Source organism: Cetorhinus maximus, chromosome 9 (genome assembly GCF_964194155.1).
Source record: "Cetorhinus maximus chromosome 9, sCetMax3.hap1.1, whole genome shotgun sequence".
Lineage (NCBI taxonomy): Eukaryota > Metazoa > Chordata > Chondrichthyes > Lamniformes > Cetorhinidae > Cetorhinus > Cetorhinus maximus.
This window is the reverse complement of record NC_135887.1, coordinates 128313344-128335677: the sequence shown is the minus strand read 5'-3', so window position 1 is coordinate 128335677 and position 22334 is coordinate 128313344. Positions and strand designations below refer to the sequence as shown.

Here is a 22334-nt window from a genome sequence, read left to right as displayed (position 1 = left end):
CTTTCTTGCCACAGGATTTGGAGGATTTGCAAAGGCACCGCTGGTGGTGCTTTTTCATTGCTTTGAAATGCCTGCTGTAGTTCACCCAAGTATCAGAAGCATATAGGAATGTGAGGATCACTGCTGTTCGGTAAAGCATGAATTTAATCTTACGTTCTAGATCCTGGTCCTCAAATACTCTCTTCCTCAGTCGATCAAAGACTCATTGACGGTGAAGATGAATTTCATAGGAACATAGGAAATGGGAGGAGTAGGCCATTCAGCCCGTCAAGCCTGCTCTGCCACTCAACATGGCTGACCTATCTCAATGCCATTTTCCCACACTGTCTTTAATATCTAGAAATCCATCCATCTCTGTCTTGAACATACTCAATGACTGAACCTCCACAGCCCTCTGGGGTAAAGAATTCCATAGATTCACCACACTTTGCGTGAAGAAATTCCTCCTCATCTCAGTCCTAAATGGCCAACCCCTTATTCTAAGATTGTGTCCAGTGTTTCTTCCCAATCTCCCTCTATTTAAGAAATACTCTGCAAATTTTTCATACCAAAGTGGATAACTTCACATTGTTCCCACATTATATTCCAACGGCCATGTTTTTGCCCATTCACTCAGTCTGTCCAAGTTCCATTGAAGCCTCTTTGCATCCTCCTCACAATTCACATTCCTACCTTGCTTTGTGTCATCAGCAAACTTGGAAATGTTACATTTGGCCCCCACATCTAAATCATTAATATAAGATTGTGAATAGCTGGGGTCCAAGCACAGATCCTTGAGGTACCCCACTAGTGACAGCCTGCTAACCTGAGAATGGCCCATTTAGTCTGTCTATTAACCAATTCTCAATCCAAGCCAGTATATTACACCCAATCCTATGAGCTCTAATTTTGTTTACTAACCTCTTGTGTGAAACCTTATCGAGGTCCTTCTGAAAATTCAAATACACCACATCCACTGGTTTAACCTCATCTATTCTGCTGGTTACATCCTCAAAAAACTCCCAACAGGTTTGTCAAACATGATTTGCCTTTCATAAATCAATGTTGACTCTGCCCAATCTTAGCATTATTTTCTAAGTGTCTGGTTACCACGCCCTTTATTGTAGATTCCAGCATTTTCCCTACTACTGATGTCAGGCTAAAAGTTCTGTAGTTCCCCATTTACTCTCTCCCTCCTTTCTTAAATAATGGGGTTACATTTGCTACTGTCCAATCTGCAGGAATCATTCCAGAATCTATAGAACACACATCTTTCATCATCTATGTCTACCCTTGTCAAGAGGAGGCTCCTAAGATACGGAAATTGGTCCTAATTTTCCAGGATCTTGCCATTGAGCTTAATCAACGAGGGGAGATGTTTTGCTGTGGGAGATGGTTGGAAGAGGACTTAAGTTTCTGGGTGTTTAGTGAAAGGCCCATTTTATCATATAGTTTGGAGAAGGAGTCGGCAATGACCCAGAGATCAGTTTCTAAGTAAGCACACACAAATCCCCTGTAACTGAAGCTCAATGACTGAGGTTGGAATGGTGTTGGTTTTGGATTGAAGGCGATTTAGGTTGAATAGTTTCCTGTCTGTTCTGTAGATTAATCCACAGAGTCCAATATAGGCACAAGAGACTGTGCAACATACATAAACTTAAATCTACAGGTGGGATTAAGGGCATTCAAAATGAGCTGGTATTTCCAAAAGCGCACTCTCTCATTTACACTGATGGGGAGAAAATTGGCTCTAGTGATCTTAAAAATATTAAAAATAGACCTGTTAGGGTTCAATTGTGCACTTCTAAATGTCGATCCAGGTGCTGGCATTTAATGCAACTTAAGACTTTTGTAAATAAAAATTTATTCCATAGAAATAAACCTTACAAAATTAGTCTGCAATGTTAACCTGTTGAAGTAGAGGATATAAACTTCAAGTGAACTCTTAACATTCGTGTGTTTATGTTCTTCAGCATATTCTAGACTTATATTCCAAAACACCTCTTCCTACCAATTTGATTTGGATTTGTGTATTTTTCATAGAGGTTACAGCTAGGTCCAACCACTACCAACCACTCTAAGTGTATGTTCTTCACATGACGTATTCCAATGCCAAAAGCCTGCTCTGTTTCCTGATCCCTTTATCCCCATTCTCAACTGTTTGACCTATGCTTAAATATAAAGGTGGTTTCTGTTTCAATCACTAACCAGTTGTTCACAGACTCTCAAAAAAAGTGTCTATTCCTGCTCTTTGTCTTTCTTGATGGTCCTCTCTTTCCAGTGAGTGGGTGCCCAGTCTGTTCTAGCCTGTCCTATCACTATATCTCCATCAAACTCAGTTACACAAAAAGGATTTCCTGAAATCTTAGTCATCTATGACCATTTGAAATATGGCTGAACCCTGCTGAGTTGGCTGCTAATGTACTGACACGGAAGTGAAAATTGCACTTAAGTGCGTTACTTAATTAGACAAAATATGTCCTGCCCAACAGTTACCCCTCAGCCAACATCACCAAAAAAACAGATGATCTAGTAATTATCACATGTTTGTGGGATCTTAATTTGTGTGCTAATTGACTGCCACGTTTCTTACATTACATCAGTGACTACAATTCAAAAAAATACTCCATTGACTGTAAAGTACTTAGGATGTCCTGAGGTCATGAAAGGCGTTTATATAAACTGTTTTTTTCCCCCCCAGAATAACATGTAATCAAACGAGAACACACCAAGGACAGTATAACAATTTTTTTCTTTGAAAACATGTATTCATGCTCATGTACAGCTACACAAAATAAAAGGCAAAAAAAAAAATCACAGGACAACGTCTGTAAAAGGTGACAAGGATGTGATGCAATGGGCCTGAACTTCCGCAGAGTGGGATTGCTACTCGCCCTTGGATTTATACCTGGAAATCCAGCTGCTCTTTTTTCTTCCGACTCAGGCTGGGTGTGGACTGTGAAGTGCAGCACGCGCCTGAGGCCTTCAGTCGAGGGCTGGTGAGTCGGTGTTAAGGAAGTCATGCCCCCTTTTTCCCCCCATAAAGCAGGTAAATATAGAGGTCCAGCCACATTCAGAAGACAGTGAGAAGGTAAGTTTGTAAGGTAAGTGGTTAGGATTGAGGGGTGGTGAGTTGGCGGGGGGCTGGTGGGCAGTTGATCGGGGGGTGGTAGAGGCGGGCCAGTGCTATAGTTACACGGGAGTTAGAAGTGGTTTTAATTGTAACTTTTCCCAGGTAACTATGACTGTAAGACAGTCAGAACCATCCAAAGTTTGCAATTGTAATTTGGATGGCCCCAATTGCAGGGCAATCCTTCCCTGGGGACTTTCGGGGCAGGGGGGTGAGGGTGGTGGGTTCCCCAGTGCAAATTTGGGGTACCCTCCAATTACAACAACCAGAAGCTCAGAAGTCATAGCCCAACGTGATTTATGTAACTTTTGCCACACCCCAACTTTTTAAAAATTCATTTACAGAATGTGAGCATCGCTGGCTAGGTCAGTATTTATTGCCCATCCCTAATTACCCTGAAGAAGGTGGTGCTGAACTGCCTTCTGGAACTGCTGCAAGTCCCTGTGGTGTAGGTTCACCCACCGTGCTGTTAGGGAGGGAGTTGCAGGATTTTGACCCAGCGACAGTGAAGGAATGGTGATATATTTCCAAGTCAAGATGGTGAGTGGCTTGGAGGGGATCTTCTAGGTGGTGGTGTTTCCATGTGCCTGCTGCCCTTGCCCTTTTAGATGGTAGCGGTCGTGGGTTTGGAAAGTGCAGCCTAAGGAGTCTTGGTGAGTTTCTGCAGTGCATCTTGTAGATAGTACACATGGCTGTCACTGTGCATCTGTGGTGGAGGGAGTGAATGTTTGTGGATGGGGTGCCAATCAAGCGGGCGGCTTTGTCCTGGACGGTATCAAGCTTCGAGTGTTGTTGGACTCATCCAAGCAACTGGAGAGTATTCCAATCACACTCCTGCCTTGTGCCTTGTAGACAGTGGACAGGCTTTGGGGAGTCACGAGGTGAGTTGAGTTATGCGCCACAGGATTCCTAACCTCTGACCTGCTCTTGTAGCTACAACTTTTATACAGCTAGTCCAGTTCAGTTTCTGGTCAATGGTAACTCCCCCAGGACGTGGATAGTGGAGGATTAAGCAATGGTAATGTCATTGAATCTCAAGGGGTGATGGTTAGATTCTCTCTTGTTGGAGATGGTCATTGCTTGGCACTTGTGTGGCGTAAACGTTACTTGCCACTTATCAGGCCAAGCCTTCATATTGTCCAGGTCATGCTGCATTTGGACATGAACTGCTTCAGTATCTGAGGAGTCATGAATGGAGAACATTGTGCAATCATCCCACTTCTGACCTTACGATGGAAGGGAGGTCATTGTTGAAGCAGCTTCTAGGGCAAATGTATTTTACTGTAGTTCAATGAATCCTGCAGATTACTTTTTGGAGCCTCCAAACAGAGGAACTTGGATCTGTGTAGTTGAACCATTGCATGTTAACCAACTGCCCTGTCCCGGCAAATAAGGAAACACAAATTACTCAAGTATGGAGTTTTCATTAGCTGCTTCAGCTTGCTTTTATTTTTCTTTTGCAATCAGGTAATATATATTTTTCCTTTTGATCATTAATCTCAGCGAGAAAAAAGTTGCTGAGAATGGGGAAACCAACTCCAAATGTGCAAATAACACATACTCCCTGGGGTATAAATTAGTTGCTAGTGATGTGTTCAATTGTCCAGCTTTGGATTGTGTCTGTCTGTTGACTGTTTTCTACGTTATGTGCTGTTAGTCAAGACTCTCGCTGTGGTCACAGAGAAAATAAACTGAAAGGAAACTTGTAACTGGAGACATTTTAAAAGCTTAATGTAATAAAGTCCTGTTTACACAGAGCCTGATGTGAGTCATCTCTGCATACCTCTAAGGCATAAGACACATAAAACAGAACCAGTGGCACAAACGCAATGACAAACTCAGTCCGAGGATATCCTGAAAATAGTCTTAAGGCTTTTTGCAACAAGCTGCTTGTGCCCATCACCTATCCAGGGACATCGGGCCCAAATCAGTCCAAAGTTTGTTCTTTTACCTATTTTCTGTCCAGGGAAGAGGCTCATAAATGATCAATCTCTCCCCCACGGGCTTTTCCACCAAAATGAACAAATAGAAGGCAAGTACGTAAAAGAAAGAAAGACATGCACTTTCATGCACATCATATCATGCTTTTCATGACCAGCAGGCATCTCAAAGTGCTTTACAGCCAATGAAGTACCATTGATGTGTAGTCACTGTGGGAAACACAGCAGCCAATTTGTGCACAGCAAGATTCCACAAACAGTATAAGATAACGATCAGATAATCTGATTTTGTGACGTCAGTTGAGGGGATAAATATTGGCCTGGGAAAACGCTCCTACTCTTCTTCGAAATAGTGCCCTGCAATCTTTTACATCCACCTGCGAGGTGGTGGATGGGATCTCAGGTTAACATCTCAAACAGTGCAGTGCTTCCTTAGATTGCTGGAGTGGGATTTGAACCCACAGGCTTCTGACTCAGAGGTGAGAGAGCTACCAACTGTACCACAGCTGACAATTGTCACAAGACACTTAGTCATTAGACTGCTGAGGACGAGAAGTCAATCACAAACAAATCAGATGATGTACTGACTGGCATGGACCAGCAATCTTTCCAATTTATTTAACTTCGTTAATTAATAACATTGACTCATAACTCCCCACACTACCTGCTCAATGCAGCTGAACTGCTTCTTGATGGGGATGCTCATCACATCATATATCTGTAAAGGCTTAACTTCTAATGAGCTGAATTTTCCTCCCATCTTGGGGGGGGGGGGGTTGTGCAGGGGCGGGCGGGAGCGAGCTGGAACCCGAACGGCGCCCCCGATCAGGTGCACGCCGCCATTTTACGTAGATGGGCCAATTAAGGTCCACATAGTGTGACGCACACCTGGAAGTGCTGTGCGCTCCCTGTGCGGGAGGCGGAGGGGGTGGGGGGAGGTTGGATTCCCTGAGTCGGGGCCTGTGCTCTTGTTGCATGCGCACAAAAGAGCCCAGAAATCTCCGAGGCACAAAAGGTGCCTCAGGGAGATTAATTAAATTTTTCATAACTTAAACTAAAGATAAAAGAAATATTAAGGACATGTCCCCTCATGTGAAACTGTCACATGAGCTGGGACATGTCCATTAACTTATTCAAAAATTTTTATTTGCTGAATAAACTCTTCATGAAACCTCATCCCACCCGTGGATGAGGCTTTATGAAAAATGCAAAGGCCTCCTGGGCTCTTCACCTGCGCCCCCGCCAACCTTAAGGTTGGATGGGCAGCATTCTTAACAACTTTAAATACTTTCTTAATGGCCTGAATAGACCTTTGACAGTTCAACTGACAATCTAAATGACACGTGGTGATGTCGGGACGCCCACCTGACATCACCATGCGTCATTTTACGCGTCGGCGAGCGGGCCCCGCCCCACTCACCAACCGGAAAATTCTTCCCAACGTGATCCCTTGGGTAAGTTTCAATCCCCAAGTGGTAGCAGAGAAGAATCTTCCAGGTTATTTTTCCCCTTATTACCTGTTAGAGTATTTTAAGTGATTTCAATGGTCAGGTATCCCAGCATGCATTGCTTCAGCATTTTGGCCAAAATGTGCAAAAAATGACTAAGTTTCAAATCTACACTTGGGGAAGAATTTTACATTTGGAGGGGGGGCGGTGGTGGGGCAGGGTGCGGGGGGAAGAGAGGAAGAGCGGGAGCAGGTGCGGACCCGATCGCTGCCCACGATCAGGTCCGCGCCGCCATTTTACACAGGCGAGCCAATTAAGGCCCGCCCAGCGTATCTCCCAACTCCCGAGGATAGCGGGAGTGTGTGGGCGGCGGCAGGCGTGCACAGACCACCGGGTTCGATGGTGACCCAGCGGTCTGTTTAAAAGAATGCCTGGCAGCCTTTTGTAGGTTGCCCACAATGGCCAGTGCTAGGCCGCAGCAGAGGGGTTCAGGTGAGCAGGCCAGGCTGGAGGGTAGGCCAGCGGGGGGCCAGTGCGCCCCTTGTTTTTCTGATGACTGCCTTGCTGCCCTCGAGGTGCACCACGGGGGGTGTTGGTCCCCCAGGATGGGAGGAGGAGGCCCCCCCACATGACGAAACCTGCCTGGGAGGAGGTGGCGGAGGTGGTGAGCTCCCGTGATGTGGTGCGGCGCACCTGGATCCAGTGCCGCAAGCACTTCAACGATTTGTTGGGCTCTGGCAGGGTGAGTACCATGTTGGCATTGGGTATTTAACCCAGCAGGTAGCCATCCCCTCTGGAGGCCGGCCTCCAAGTCTCAGTGTCGTGACTACATTGAATCATTGATGGCATTTTTCCTTTGCTGGGTAGGCAAGCAGATAGTGCCCATGCTGAGGTCAGCCTGAGTGGGTCATGAGGAGATGAGTTTTCCCCTGCAGCATGTGTTGATCTGAGTCCCACATGACTGGTTTGGGGGCAACCTGGAGGAGCTGCACCTAGGCGCAGACTCAGAACTCCAGGACATGTCCAAGTCAGGGTGATGAGATGCTGGGAGGGGAGCTTCAAGGTGGCGTGGCAACGAACCATCTGCTGCCCCTCTGCGCTCCACATGCTTGCGCCTCCTTGCTATGGAAGGATATACCGTGTGGTGCCTAATGTGATGTAGGCAGCATGTGTCCAAGTGGAGGGGGGAACAGGCCTAGCACCTTTGTGAGAGTGTTCGGCAGCAGCGGGGTGAGGAGGCACTGGAGCCCTGATATGTCCCACTCTGGTTGGGGTTGGCCGTGCATGAAGAGAGTCCAGGTATAATTTGCCCTAATCAATGCTCTTCTCTCCTTTTCAGGAGAAGAATGCTCAGAATGCTGCAGAGCGGGTGAGGACTGGTGGCGGCCAGGCACAGTTAGCCATTTTCAGCTGGTTTGAGTAGGAGGCCCTGGATTTGGAGAGGCGCCATGCGCCCAGGTCCCCTGGAGTCAGTGAGGCTGGGGTGCCATGGCCCAGCAGTGAGGTCAGCATTGTTCTTCCAACAGCCATAGCAGTGCTGAATGTTAAATGATTTAATTTTGCAACATGGCTTGACCATTGCTTATGGAAGGATGAGCGCATAATGATCGGGGGGACAGGGATGCACTTTGTCATTGTCCCCACGTTAACTGATTCAATGTCCTTGTTCTTCCTTTCAGCATCAGTGGAGCAGGGCCAGGAGGAGCAGCAGCAGAGGCCCCCTCTCACACCTGAGAGCCCTGAAGTCTCACCATCTCTGCCAGGCAGGAACCAGCGCAGATACTAGCACCTCGGTGGGAGTTAGAACATCGGCTAGTGTCCTGGGGCACAGAGGTGAGGGCACTTCACACTCGCTGGAGGAGCTGGCAGAGATAGAGAGTGCCCATGGCGCCAGCAGTCGGAGGACTGCAGGGGACCAGGCACATGCTCAGTTGGTTCCTGATTATGTGCCTCTGGAGTCGTCTGCGATGCAGCAGGTACAGGAAATATGGCTGGGTGTGTGGGAGCATCTGGGGGTGATACATGAGACTATGCTTGGCTTGGTCTCTGTGATGGAGGAGTCCACGTGGACGCTCGCCGAAGCAATGAGCCACATGTCCGAGCGCCAAGCGTCCTCCATGGAATGAGTGGCAACTCTCATGGAGAGCCTACTCTAGGAGACCCGCCAGGGCTTCCTGGGGATGCACTCTGACCAGCAAGCCCTCACATCAGCAATGAGCTCAGCTGGTCACTGCCAATGTGGGAGATGGTGTGGGCATCAAGCTTCCCAGCTCGTTGCCCATCCACCCAAGGTGAACAGGGAGGTCCAAAGCAACCTTATGGCAGCGCAGCAGCTGCCCGTCATCTCTGCAGGCTCCTCTCAGGGCGCTCCAGATGAGGGCACCAGCTCCTCCGCCCCTCTTCCAGTGACAGTATCATCCGGTGAGGCTGAGACGACTGGGGAGATGCCAGCTGCGGAACTGGTAGCTCCCTCCCAGGCGGGGCCAGCACAGGCTCCACAGGCCAGAGGACGACTGCCAAGGTCATCAAGGCCAACAGGACAGCAGAGTCAGCAGGCTGGCTCAGATGCCACTCCGAGCGATGGGGCAGCACCAAGATGAAGCACCTGTAAACGAAAGCATAAGGCACCTTCGGCACACCACGGGTTTCTCAGTGATGCTTTTGTGTTGGCCCAAGATGAGGTCCTTATGATTTCTTTTTGATTGTTAACGCTATTGTTTTCTCTTTGTGATAAGTTCTTTCGCTTCACACGTTAAATACAGATGTGTGACCATGGCTGAGGGTGCCTCGTTTCTTCTGCATATGTAAGTTTGACAAAAGTGTAATGAGTGATTTGTTGGACTTTCAGCTTTATTTACAAGGTCCTTAGTTAGTGCTGCTGACCTGGCAGATTTTGCACTTTGGCGTTAAGTATGGAACTTACAGCCCAGGCTTGTCCTGGTGATCCATCTGTGTTGTGTTAGCTGAAGGTTTGTTGGATTAAAGCATCCCGGGTGTCCCTGCCTCCCTGGAGTGGTCCCGGGTCAGCATCTACCCCCTCAGCATTTCCCTGTGCCTGCTCATCCTCCGACTCACTGCTGGACTCATCGTGTGCAGCCACAGACACTGTGTCAAGGTCTTCATCGTCCACAGCGTCCCCACTTTCCAGCGCAAGATTGTGGCGAGCGCAGCGTGCAACCACTATCACCGAGACACGATCTGGGGGTATTGGAGTGCGCCTCCTGAGCGGTCCAGGCAACAGAAGCGCAACTTGAGAAGACCGATGGTTCTCTCCACCATAGCCCTTGTGGAGGCGTGGCTCCTATTGTAGCGCTGCCCAGATTCTGTTCTTGGATGGTGGAGAGGCGTCATGAGCCATCTTCTGAGGGGATAGCCCTTGTCACCCAGCAGCCATCCATCCAACCGGGCTGGAGCACTGAAGAGCCCCGGCACCTGCGAGTGTTTGAGGATGTAGGCGTCATGGGAGCTGCCTGGGTACCTTGCACAGACTTGAAGAATCAGCATCCAATAGTCACACACTATCTGCACGTTCATGGAGTGGAAGCCCTTCCTGTTGACAAAGGCACTGGGCTCACCTGCTAGCGCCTTGATGGCCACATGTGTACAGTCTATTGCACCCTGGACGCGGAGGAAGCCAGCAATGGCTGCGAAGCCTCTGGTTCACTGTGTCTGGCTTGCCTGGTCCCAACGGAAGTGGATGAAGGTCAATGCACCCCTGAACAGAGCATCTGTGATCTGCTTGATGCAAGTGTGGACAGCTGATTGGGAGACATGGCACAGATCACCCACCGAGCCCTGGAAGGAACCAGTGGCATAGAAGTTGAGGGCAGCTGTGACCTTCAGAGCCACTGGCATGGGGTGCCCACCCACACAGTTAGGGAAGATCTCAGGGCCAATCATCTGACAGATAGTGTTGACTGTCTCCCTTGAGAGATGGAGCCTCCTTCGGCACTGCACCTCAGACATATTGAGGTAGCTGCTTCGCCGCCTGTAAACCCTGGCAGCAGGATAGTGGCGTCTTGTGGCCCCTTCCACCTTGGACTACCTCTTGGCCCTGCGCCCCTTGTGCCTGCACCTATCCTCCCAAAGGTGGCTCCCCTGGAGGCTGAATGTGCACTCCTGGCCTCTTCCCACTTCTAGCCCTCCCTTCCTCCTCAGAGGAACTGCCTCCATTCCCAGGATAAGAGAAGGCTTCCTGAAACCTGCAGGCCCGGAAAAGATTCCTCACTGCAGAGTGCTGACCTGAAGGTTAAGAGTCCAGACTAAGCAGCTGGGATGCGTTCTGAAGTACTGCAGATCACACAGGCAAGTTTGAAAAACTTTCAATGTTAAATACTTCATAAAGCAGATTCATGACCCCACTGAGCCCTCTTATCCCACCCATGGATGAGGTTAATACAAATGTCTCCTACCTGCCTACCTGTTGTGCCCGTGCACCGACCCAAAGATCGCACGGGCCCCGAAAAATCGGCGTCAATTGAAGACTAAAGGGCCTTAAGTGGCCTGTTAATTAATGGCAGGTGCGCATCGGACTTCATCCTGCGCCCGCCCAGCGAAATATCGCGATGGCGCGTGGTGACATCAGGATGCTCGCCCGACATCACCGTGCGTCATTTTACACACTGATGTGTGGGGCCCGACCCCCCGCACATCAAATGGAAAATTCTGCCAGGGACTGGTTGCTAGGGTGACCCACAACTAACATGCAAGGCCACAAGGCAGCTGGGATTATGATGATTGGTAATGAACCACTTACAGATAAGAAGAACAATAACTACTAAGACATATTAATATCCTTTCAGAATGTACAGTTTATGATATGAGTATGAACAGCCCCCAAGGTAGCCAGATAACATAAGAATAGACCTGTTCTCTAAATGCTCTCAGGACAATCGGATATTCATTAATTGTAATGTTGACCGTGAAAGGTGACAAGTCTGACCAGCTTGAATGGGACTTCATAAGGGAATTGCTCACAATTTAATGCAACATTAATGGACAGTTGTATAAAACAAATACAGTTGTTATTAGCCAAAGTACATTGTTCAAGAAACTCCTCAGACCTGAATCATGAGAGGGTTATTGTTGCAGCACTAACACTTCATTGCAACTTAACAATGGGAAATCTGCTAACAATGGCCTTGGGTTATTTTTCTGAATTTTTACTTCTCCCAGGAGATTATGCAGCTCCCTGGGAAGGATAGAGGGAGGAAGCATTTAGTCATGATTCTCTCATCGTCATGAATATGCAACAGGTTTGCTGGACCAGTTGGTCATTTCCTGTCCACCTATTTCATATATATTCAAACTTCTTACTGACGATGGTTGTAAAACCAAGTAGCTTGGATACGCTCAAAGCAAATGGACAAGTATCTTGAGGAAAAACAAATCAAATACAGCAACAGGAAAACAGACTAAAGGGGAATCTTCTCTCTTTCAACCTCAAGGTTCTATTCTAAAATTCAATCACCTTTCACTCTATCCAAATTTCAACCCTTGTTTTATTTTCAATGGGCAGAATTTAAAGTTGGCAATCAGGGTCCTGCCCAATCAGCTGGAGTACTGACTGGAGACCCACATTCCCTCTGTTAGGAAAGGCCCACCAGAATTAAAAGCCCATCAGGCACTTAACTGGTGAGCACGGATCTTCCCCGGGATTTAGGACCCTGGGGGACGGAAATCCAACTCTGAGAGCTGCTGGCCATTCAGAGGCCGAGAGCTCTCCATTGGCCATCAGTGCCACCAGGAGCGGTGGCTGCTGCCAGTAATGGCTTCATCAGGATCAGCAAAGGGCACAGGGGAGTGAGGGCTGAGTGGAGGTAAAGGGGAGGGGTGGGTTGCTGACCGATGAGCAGGAGGAAGCTGAAAGAGAGGGAAGGGGAGATGAGTGGGCTGCCCCCCTTGTGATGCCAGGTCCTTATCCAGCACTGAGCACCTTTGAACGGGGGACCCCCTTGGGGCCTCCTGCTTCCCTAACCCCTCCTGGCCAGCAACTGCATTAGCATTGGGCGGGAAGTCTTCCCACCCCAAACTTAAATCTGGCACTGGCAGGAAAACGGCGGGGTTTTCAAGGGGTATCCAAATAAATGACACCCTGTCTCCAAACTTACAGCCGGGGGAGCATTGGATTACATCCAATGTGTCTGTCAATCTGATCATCTTCTATCAAATACCTGTTGATAAGTTAAAAGCAAAATACTGCAGATGCTGGAAAAGCTCAGCAGGTCTGACAGCATCTGCGGAGGGAGAAACAGAGTTAATGGGCGAAATTTTACTGCAGCGGGATTTTACATTCCCGCTGCAGTCAATGGGGTTTATAATGTCTCGCCACATTTTACAGCCCCGTCCCTGCCGAAACGGGGCCGTAAAATTCTGCCTAATGGTTTCAAGTCCGTATGACCGTTCTTCAACAACATACCTGTTGATAGTTGCCCAGATCCCAGTTCACTTTCAGGTCCAGTGTTACTGCCATAAATTAGCCAGTCAATCTGCCAGCAAATCTGGAGCAAGTAAACTGATCAAGGAACGTGGCACATTCAACATTGCCAATCACAAAATGCATTAGCACAAATTATTGTATGAATAGCTTTAAGTTCGATCCAAGATAAAACATCTCTATCCTGTGCTACCACAGTGCTTTTTTCAGTTGTTATTTCAGGAGGTTATGGCTTCAGATTAGCCCCCATAGATATCTGCTTCGGGATGTAGTTACTATGTTCAATTTGCCAATAGAATCACATAAATCTTGTTATACTTTGGTACCTTTTAGTCTAATCTTCTACCCCTAGCAGTCAATAACATTACCATCATTGGATACCCACCATTTATATCTTCAGGGTCGCTATTGAAGAGAAATACATAAATATTGGGGCTACAAGAGGTAAGAGACTTGGTATCTGGCAGTGGACAGCTTATCCTCCGACTGCCCAAGGCCTTTCTAACACATATAAGGCGCAAGTCAGGAGTGTGTTGGAATCCCCTCCATATGCCTAGAGGAGGGCAGCATTAACAACGTTCAAGAAGCTCAACACTATCCAAGACACGTATCACATAAAAAGGCTGGTTACCAAAACTCAGACTTACGGAATGTGTCAGCTTAGATGTTTTTTAAAAATGGCTTCAGGACAGAAAATAGCAAGTCATGGTCAATGATTATTTATCAGACTGGGGGATAGTAAGCTTTGGCATTCCCCAAGATTCAGTGCTAGGACCACAACTTTTTTTGATATTTATAAATGACTTGAGTTTGGAATACAGATTAAAGTTTTAAAAATCTGACATTTTATCCACTCCAAGGCTGCTTACTTCCATGCTTTTGTCACTTCTAGACTTGAACTCTTTAATGCCCTCCTCACAGGGCTCCTCTCATCCAGAAACTCCCAACTGATCCAAAACACAGATGATTGCATCCTGTTCCATTTGCCCTTTACCCCTGTCATAGTGGATCCATATTAGCTCCTAGGCCTGCTACTTATTAAACTTAAAATCCTCTCACTAGTCTTCAGATTCCTCTAACACATCTCTGCAGCCTCTAATAGGATTGCCAACCTTCCAGGACTGGCCTGGAGTGACCATGAATTGAAGATCAATCCCCAGGACACTGCTGTGTGCAATCTTGAAGGAAAATGGTTGGGACATTAAAAAATATACATTTTCTTTGAACATTTATCTTTACCAGATATAAAAATATTGAAATTGGGTTGGGTGGGGTGGGGTAGATGCGGGAAAATAGGCTGTTTGGCTGACAGCCAAGTATCATCCAATTAGCTAATGAGTCTTTTTGATTTACAGTTGCTGTAGGAAGGCAGTGTGTCACAAAAATAGATGTGTTGGCCGACAAATGACTGGAGCATGGGGGGGGCAAGTTATGTGATGAAACCTCCAAGAATACAATTAATCTCAGTTGGCAACCTTACCTCCTAAAGCCTTATATTCACTGCCACACCCTTCAGTCCTCTGTGCACCCCTCCCTCCTGCTACCCCAGCAATACCGAGAGCTCTGCAATCCATTTCCTAATATCCTTTGCCTATACTCTCTGCTCCACCTTTAAAATCATTCTTAAAAACCCATCTTTCTAACCAAACGTTTGATTACATCCTCAAATCTTCTTTACCCAGAGTGTTGGTTAGAATGTGGAACTCGCTACCACATGGGGCAGTTGAGATGAATAGAATGAGGGGAAGCTATATAAATATATGAACAGGGGGGAAAAAAGGGTTATGCTGACAAGGTGACATGCACAGGGGTGGGAGGGGGCTTGTTTGGAGCATACACACTGGCATGGACTGTTGGGCTGAATGGTCCATTTCTATGTTGTAAATTCTAAGGAAAGGATAGGTGTATTCAGATAGATTTGGGATACAGCCATAATAGAATACACCAGATTTTTTAACTGGGCGTTAACCTTTTGTGAACTCTAAGGCATCAAGCATTTAGGTATGTCAAAGCAATTTTAAATAGTTACATAAGAGTGTCTAACTGTACATTAGGAAGCTCAGCCTTCTAAAAAAAAGTTTCATTTCAGAATCTATTTTGGAAAAAGGACAGATGCACAGTTACTATTTTAACACCATCCATCAACAATAATAACACCAAGCGATTATCCATCAACGACAGCTTCAAAACAACCTACAGTACAATACGAGACCAACTGAAACACGTACCCAAGAGCTTTTGTCAGTGGATAGAATTTCTCTCCACCTCCGAGAGTCCAATAGAAACAGGGCTAACCAAAACTTGCCGGAGTTGATGAAGGTCAGAGCTGGAAGGCGACAACATTCTTCAGGATACACAGGATAAAATTTTGCAAGTTTGCCATCCCAGGGTGGGAAAGTTACAAGATTTACCCTCAAGTTACTACAACACATTGAAAGCAAGGGTGCATCAGTACTGAAAATAGACTGCTTGTAAAAAAGAAAACTCTCCCACTGTTATGAACAACATGAAACCAGCTAGCTGAGGCCAGTTTCTGTCTTGGACCTGCTGCAATATTCGCTCTCATTAACTTAGTAACTACTATAGAAAATTAGTCTGGTCAAACCTTATGGACACACTTTCTAGCTATAAACTTAGGCTGGATGAACTGGGATTATTCCCCTTGGAGCGAAGGAGATGGGAGGGGGGGGATGGATTTTCTAGAGGTGCACAAGGTTATAACAGGTTTAAATAAGGTAGACAAAGAAAACTGTTCACATTAGCTGATGATACAAGGATTAAGGTCGAAGATGTAAGTTTTTGGCCAAGATATGCAGGGGACGGGGAAATTTGAGGAAGAACTTATTTTTTAAAAAGAAAATGGTAATGACCTGGAACTCGTTGCCTAGAGGGTGGTGCAAGCAGAGACAATCAATGATTTCAGAAAACAATAAACTTGCAGCACTAAGGGAGATAAAGCAGGGAAACGGAATTGATTGGATTGCTCTATGGAGAGCTGGAATGGACTCGATGAGCCGAATGGCCTCCTCCTGTGCTATAATGATCGTGTGACTGACAATATGAGAATATGTTGATGGGGTTAGATGAAGGTTTGGGGAAGATGGTGGTGTAGCAGTAATGTCACTGGGCTTGTTATCCAGAGGCTCAAGCTAATACTCTGGAACCATGGGTTCAAATCCCACCATAGCAGCTGGTGGAATTTAAATTCAATTCATAAAATCTGGAATTATAAAGCTAGTCTCAGTAACGGTGACCATGAAACTATCAATTGTTGTAAAAACCCCATGGTTCACAAATGTCCTTCCAGGAAGGAAATCTGCCATCCTTACCTGGTCCAGCCAACATGTCACTCCAGGCCCACAGCAATGTGGTTGGCTCTTAGACTGCCCTCTGCAATGGCCTAGCAAGCCACCCAGTTCAAGGGCAACTAGGGATGGGCAACAAATGCAGGCCTTGCCAGTGATACCCACATTGCATGAAAGAATAAACAAGGAGAAGGTATGTGTGGAGTTTAAACAACGGCATGGGCCAGAATGGCCAAATTCTGTGCCACTCCAATTTCCGTCACTTCACCATTGGTGGCCATGCCTTCAGCTACCTTAGCTGCCTAACTCTACATCCTTCTTTAAGATGCTCCCTTAAACCTACCTCTCTGATCAAACTTTAGGTCACCAGTCCTAATATCTCATATATATTTTGATGTCAAATTTTGCCTGATAATGCTCCTGTGAATTGCCTTGGAACATGTTTAAAAAAAGGTGCTATATAAATGTAAGTTGTTGTTGCTTATTGATGGAAAAGTAGAGCTTGTTTTGTTTTTTTCTAGTCCAGCATGTTCAGACATGATACTGTGTACCATCATTTAAGTCTCAACCACCCACAATTAACTTTAGAAGCTGAGTTGTGAATTAGAGATATAAATTAGAGAAATGGAAAGATGATTTTTTTAAAAAAAACACAAAACATTCTAAATCCCAATAAGTTAGACACTCTCAAATTGTTGAAAAGACAAAGACTTGCATTTATATAGCAGCATCAATAGGAGCTGTATAAGCTGATGAACACAGAGAAAGTTCTGTCGACTTATTTTTGCAAAAGGCTGCTTGCTTGATTGTTAAGTATCATCCAATTGGTAATGAGTCTCTATGTTTTCCAATTGCGTAGGAAGGCAGTGTGTCACAAGGATGGATGTGTCAGCAACTAATGACTGCAGTGTGGGGGCAAGTCATGTGATGAAACCTCCAGGAATATATTTAATCACAGTTGGCAACCCTAAAGAGAGAGACCCTCATGGATGAAAGCAGGTCTATGCCAATGGAGTTGGCACTCGATGGAGTTTAGAAGGATGGGGGGGATCTGATTGAAACTTATAGAATACTGAAAGGCCTGGATAGAGTGGACGTGGGGAAGATGTTTCCATTAGTAGGAGAGACTAGGACCCACGGGCACAGCCTCAGAGTAAAGGGAAGACCTTTTAGAACAGAGATGAGGAGAAACTTCTTCAGCCAGAGAGTGGTGAATCTATGGAATTTATTGCCACAGAAGGCTGTGGAGGCCAGGTCATTGAGTGTGTTTAAGACCAAGATAGATAGGTTCCTGATTGGTAAGGGGATCAAAGGTTATGGAGAGAAGGCGGGAGAATGGGGTTGAGAAACTTATCAGCTATGATTGAATGGCGGAGCAGACTCGATGGGCCGAATGGCCTAATTTCTGCTCCTATGTCTTATGGTCTTATGGTCTAATGCCTGGGCATCCCAATTTCCCCGCAGGGTCCTGAATCAGGCATAAGGCCCATAATTAGTCTATGCAAGGCGCCAAATGCCCTCTTTGGCTGCCACTCTGCCTGCCTGATAGATGACCCAGTTTAATCTCAGGTTGGATGTTCTTCAGATATTGGAAGTAAGCAGAAAATAAAATAAGCTGACCTGCTGAAAATTGGCAACATTACAAGTAACATTCACACTGCACAGTGCCAGGCAATGACCATCTCCAACGAGAGAGAATCCAACCATCTCCCTTTGACATTCAATGGCATTACCATTGCTGAATTGCCCATCAACATTCTGGGGGTTACCACTGACCAGAAACGGAACTGGACCAGCCATTTCAACCCAGTGTCTGCAAGAACGGTCAGAGTTCTACAGTGAGACTCTACCTCCAAGCCACTCACCATCCTGACTTGGAAATATATCACTGTTCCTTCACTGTCGCTGGGTCAAAACCTGGAACTCACTTCCTAACAGCACTGTGGGTGTACCTACACCACAGGGACTGCAGCAGTTTAAGATGATGCCTCACCACCACCTTCTCAAGGGCAATTAGGGATGGGCAATACCTCCTGACTCCCCAAAGCCTTTTCACCATCAACAAGGCACAAGTCAGGAGTATGATGGATTACCCCCACTTGCCTGGATGAGTGCAGCTCCAACAACATTCAAGAAGCTCCACATCATCCAGAACAAAGCCCTGTAAGACTCTCCTTTGGGTGTTTTGTTTTATTCATTTTTTATGGCATGTGGGTGTTGCCGGCTAGGCCAGCATTTATTGCCCATCCCTAATTGCCCTTGAGAAGGTGGTGGTGAGGCATCATCTTGAACCGCTGCAGTCCCTGTGGTGTAGGTACACCCACAATGCTGTTAGGAAACGAGTTCCAGGATTTTGACCTAGCGACAGTGAAGGAATGGTGATGTATTTCCAAGTCAGGATGGTGAGTGGCCTGGAGGGGAACTTGCAGGTGGTAGTGTTCCCATGTGTCTGCTTGCCCTGTCCTTCTAGATGGTAGTAGTTGCGGATTTGGAAGGTGCTGTCGAAGGAGGCTGTGTAAGTTGCTGCAGTGCATCTTGTAGATGGTACACATGGTGTTACTGTGCAGTGGTGGTGGAGGGAGTGGGTGTTGATGGTGCTGGATGGGGTCCTGATGAAGCAGGCTGCTTTGTCCTGGATGGTGTTGAGCTCAAATGCTGTTGGAGCCACACTTAACCTGACAAGTGGGAAGTGTTCCATCACAGTCCTGTCTTGTACTTCATAGGTTCTGGATGCATCAGGGGCATGTTAGCAACTGTAGAATGCATAGCCTCTGACCTGCTCTTGTATTCACAGTATCTATATGGTTCCCAGTTTATGAGCTTTTCCAGAGCTTGGTTCCTTATTTATGAGACAGTCGGGTTGTGATCACTGCAACGATAATGACATTTTTGACCCAATCTCTCAATAGAGTCAATGGCAACAACCTCTTTACTGGACAAAATTTATTTTTCTGACTCTCCAGATTTAAAGGGCTACTCACCCTGAGGGTTTTGGGGGGGGGGGGGGGGAGGGGGTCATTTTACAAGCCAACACTGCCACTTGGTTGAAAAACCATAGCCAAACCCTGATTTGCACAGAGGGTTGTGAACAGTCTGAATATAACGGCCACCACGACCTAAGGAATGGATTTAATGAATTGTCATTACCTGCTGCATATTGTCACGTTCTGAGAGTTCAACTTGGGCAAAAACACAGTTGCTCCCAGCACGCAGGTTTCCAGCAGAGATGGGTCCATTCTCAATGAGTGAGCATTACTGAGGGTTAAATGAGGTTTACTGCCACTCTACCCCACAAGTGAAGAACTGGTGTACACAACCTCATTGATTTTACCCTTCCCATCACAATCAGACACTGACAATTCCGTGCACAATAGCACAACAGCCTGAAGCACCAATCGCCCTAAAACAGACAGAGAACCAACTTTAAATATTCCATTCCTTAAAAGGATTTTCTTCGAACTGCTGAAAGGCTGTGCGTGCCCCGCCTCTCTCTCTATCTCTCTCCCCATCAATCTCTGTGGCTGCCTCCCATGTCCAAAAGGGAAGAATCGGAATTGTCCAGTTCACTGGCCTCACAGCACCGGCATTTTTATGTGGACCTGGGGTGTAAAACGGCCGGGCGGAGGGAATGTGTTTCTCTGCCGCCATTCGGGAGGAGGAATCGAGACATCCACCCGGGTGGATGAAACTTGAGAGATTTCACCGCAGTCTCTCTGGCCCCCTCAACACGACTCCCCTCCCACCCTCCCCCCCCAAGCACAAACATCATCCCTTCCTCGTGGCCCCTTAGGGTGGAGGAGAAAGCCTTTTCAGAATAGATGACCCACAGGTGAAAAAGGGCCTCAATCTGGCCGGAGCCGAGCCCTGGCAGGGACTGGTCAGGTGGAATGAACAGCAGCGAAATTCACTCGTGTCAGTTCCCAGAGCCTGAAGCCACCAGGCAGCGGTGACTGATGTGCACCAGCTGATTCCCTGAAAGTGGACGGCCAGAAGACGCCCTCCAGTTCCCACTCTAGACTGTTAGCTGAATTGATCACAATCTCCGATTCCTGGCTCCATTACCCCCGGGAGCAGTGGGGAGTAGAGCTTCTGCCCTTTCTGCTCGAACAGCGCAACACTGTGCCTGTGGAGAACTAACCATCCCCACGCCCAACGCTTTACCCTGAATTGTAATCTGTAGATTCACCAACATCTATAAGAGACAGAGAGAGAGAGAGAGAAAGAAAGAAAATAAACTTACCTCCTGTTTCCTCTCCGGTGGAAGACATTTCAATGAGAGTCTCCTGTTTTTTGCCATTGAACGGGTTCATTTCTCCCATCCACACGGGTGCTGCCGGCTGCCCCTCAACTCTTGTCTCCCCGCGGCTGCTTTACATTCAGTTTTCTTGACGTGTGCCTTAAAGGGATGGTCCCCGTTCGTTTTTCAATCGGCAGAATGTCAGTACTGCGGATTCCAAGTGATCGACAGTCATTCTGCAGCAGCTGGTTTCGCACCAGTGTTGATGCCACAGAGAGACGTTAGACACGTTCAAAACAAAACAAAACAAAAGCCTGTTTCTCAGGAGTTGGTGGAAAAGTTTTGGATTCCTAATAATAATGCAAATGTTCTTTTTCAGGCACCTCATAAATCATTAGCCTTGGGCCACAAAGGACCATAGGCATCTCTCTCCATCAGAGAGAGAGAGACAATTGGTGAGATATAGCATTGAAGGGGGGAACCACTCTGCAAGCATGGGGCAAGTCTCTATTAGCTGCCACTGTACACCGGTGGTGGAGCCAGTCAGATTGAAACAAAAAAGATCCTTGTCTTCTCTTGAGCCATAGCTACCAATTCAACCGTCAAATGACTAAACTACAAGCTACAATTTAAAAATGAACAACTGCTCCTCTCATGTATGTGGCTATGGTACCAAACTTACGATCTAGAACTCTCTCCTCCATCCCCACCCCCTTTCCGTTTCTTCCCCCTCCTTTTTGTTTTTTCCAATAATTTATATAGATTTTTCTTTTCCCACCTATTTCCATTATTTTTAAATGTATTTCCATCCATTGTTTTATCTCTACCTTTTAGCCTTTTTCGATCCCTTCACCCCACCCCACCCCCACTAGAGCTATCTGTACCTTGCTCGTCCTGCTTTCTACCCTTAATTAGCACATTCCTTTAGATAATATCACCACCTTCAACACCTCTTTGTCCTTTTGTCTGTGACATCTTTTGGTTATCTCCACCTATCACTGGTCCTCTATCCAGCTCTTCTTGTCCCACCCCCCCCCCCCCACCCCACCCCGGTTAAACCAGCTTATATTTCACCCCTTTCCTATTTTTACTTAGTTCTGTTGAAGGGTCATGAGAACTCAAAACGTCAACTGTGCTCTTCTCCACCGATGCTACCAGACCTGCTGAGTTTTTCCAGGTAATTCTGTTTTTGTTTACGATCTAGAGGTCCTGAGTCCAAATGCCACCATGGTAAATTTGAAATTGAATTCAATAAATCTGGCAATTCGTGGACTAGCATGTTACCGTGACGATGGCAGCAGGGAGGATGGGCAGGGACGGTGTAACAGGGTCACAGTCACAGAGGATGTTCTTTGATTAGTGTCATTTCAGTGCTCTGCTGGACAAAGCCTGATTGGAGAAGTTGGACCAGTGGCAAGGATGGGCTCAGCTTTGGAAAGGTGACAGCCACATTCAAGGACTTCAGAGAGGAAAGGGAGGTTGGAGTGGCGGCAGCAATTTGCAAGGACAGAGCGGTCAAGGATGGCTTTTTTTGAGAAGCGGTTGAAGGGGAGGGTGAACCATTTATGATGCTGGTTGCACAGGAGCCTGGAAGGGACGTTGGACTGTTGGCATATTAATGGAGAGAGGGTCAAGAGGGCAGATGATGAGTCTAATGGATAAGACAAGCTCCGAGGGGAAATAGACAAATAAGTGAAAGTTGGAGGCCAGGACTTTACGGAAATTTTAAACCTCATCCTTAAATCTCATTTTCCTGGTGCTTTCTCCACCTGCATGATTGCACAGGCATCATGGCCCATGCCACATTGCCTCTTACTGAAGCCTCCTCACCTGTCTATACCTTTCAGCACCTGCTTCAC

General features: G+C 46.7%; 1 protein-coding gene across 2 annotated transcripts in view; it reads right to left on the bottom strand.

Annotated features, from left to right (window-relative positions):
* Positions 1–21059, bottom strand: part of ano5a (anoctamin 5a) — a 190768-nt gene extending 169709 nt beyond the window's left edge. Inside the window, exon 1 of one of the 2 annotated variants that reach the window (XM_078549527.1) lies at positions 20479–21059. In XM_078549527.1, coding sequence (XP_078405653.1) covers positions 20479–20557 — 79 coding nt within the window. In that variant the 5' untranslated portion in view covers positions 20558–21059. The remainder of the gene's footprint in view (positions 1–20478) is intronic. The other variant, XM_078549526.1, reaches the window with a different exon arrangement.
* Between the last annotated feature and the right edge of the window lie 1275 nt (positions 21060–22334).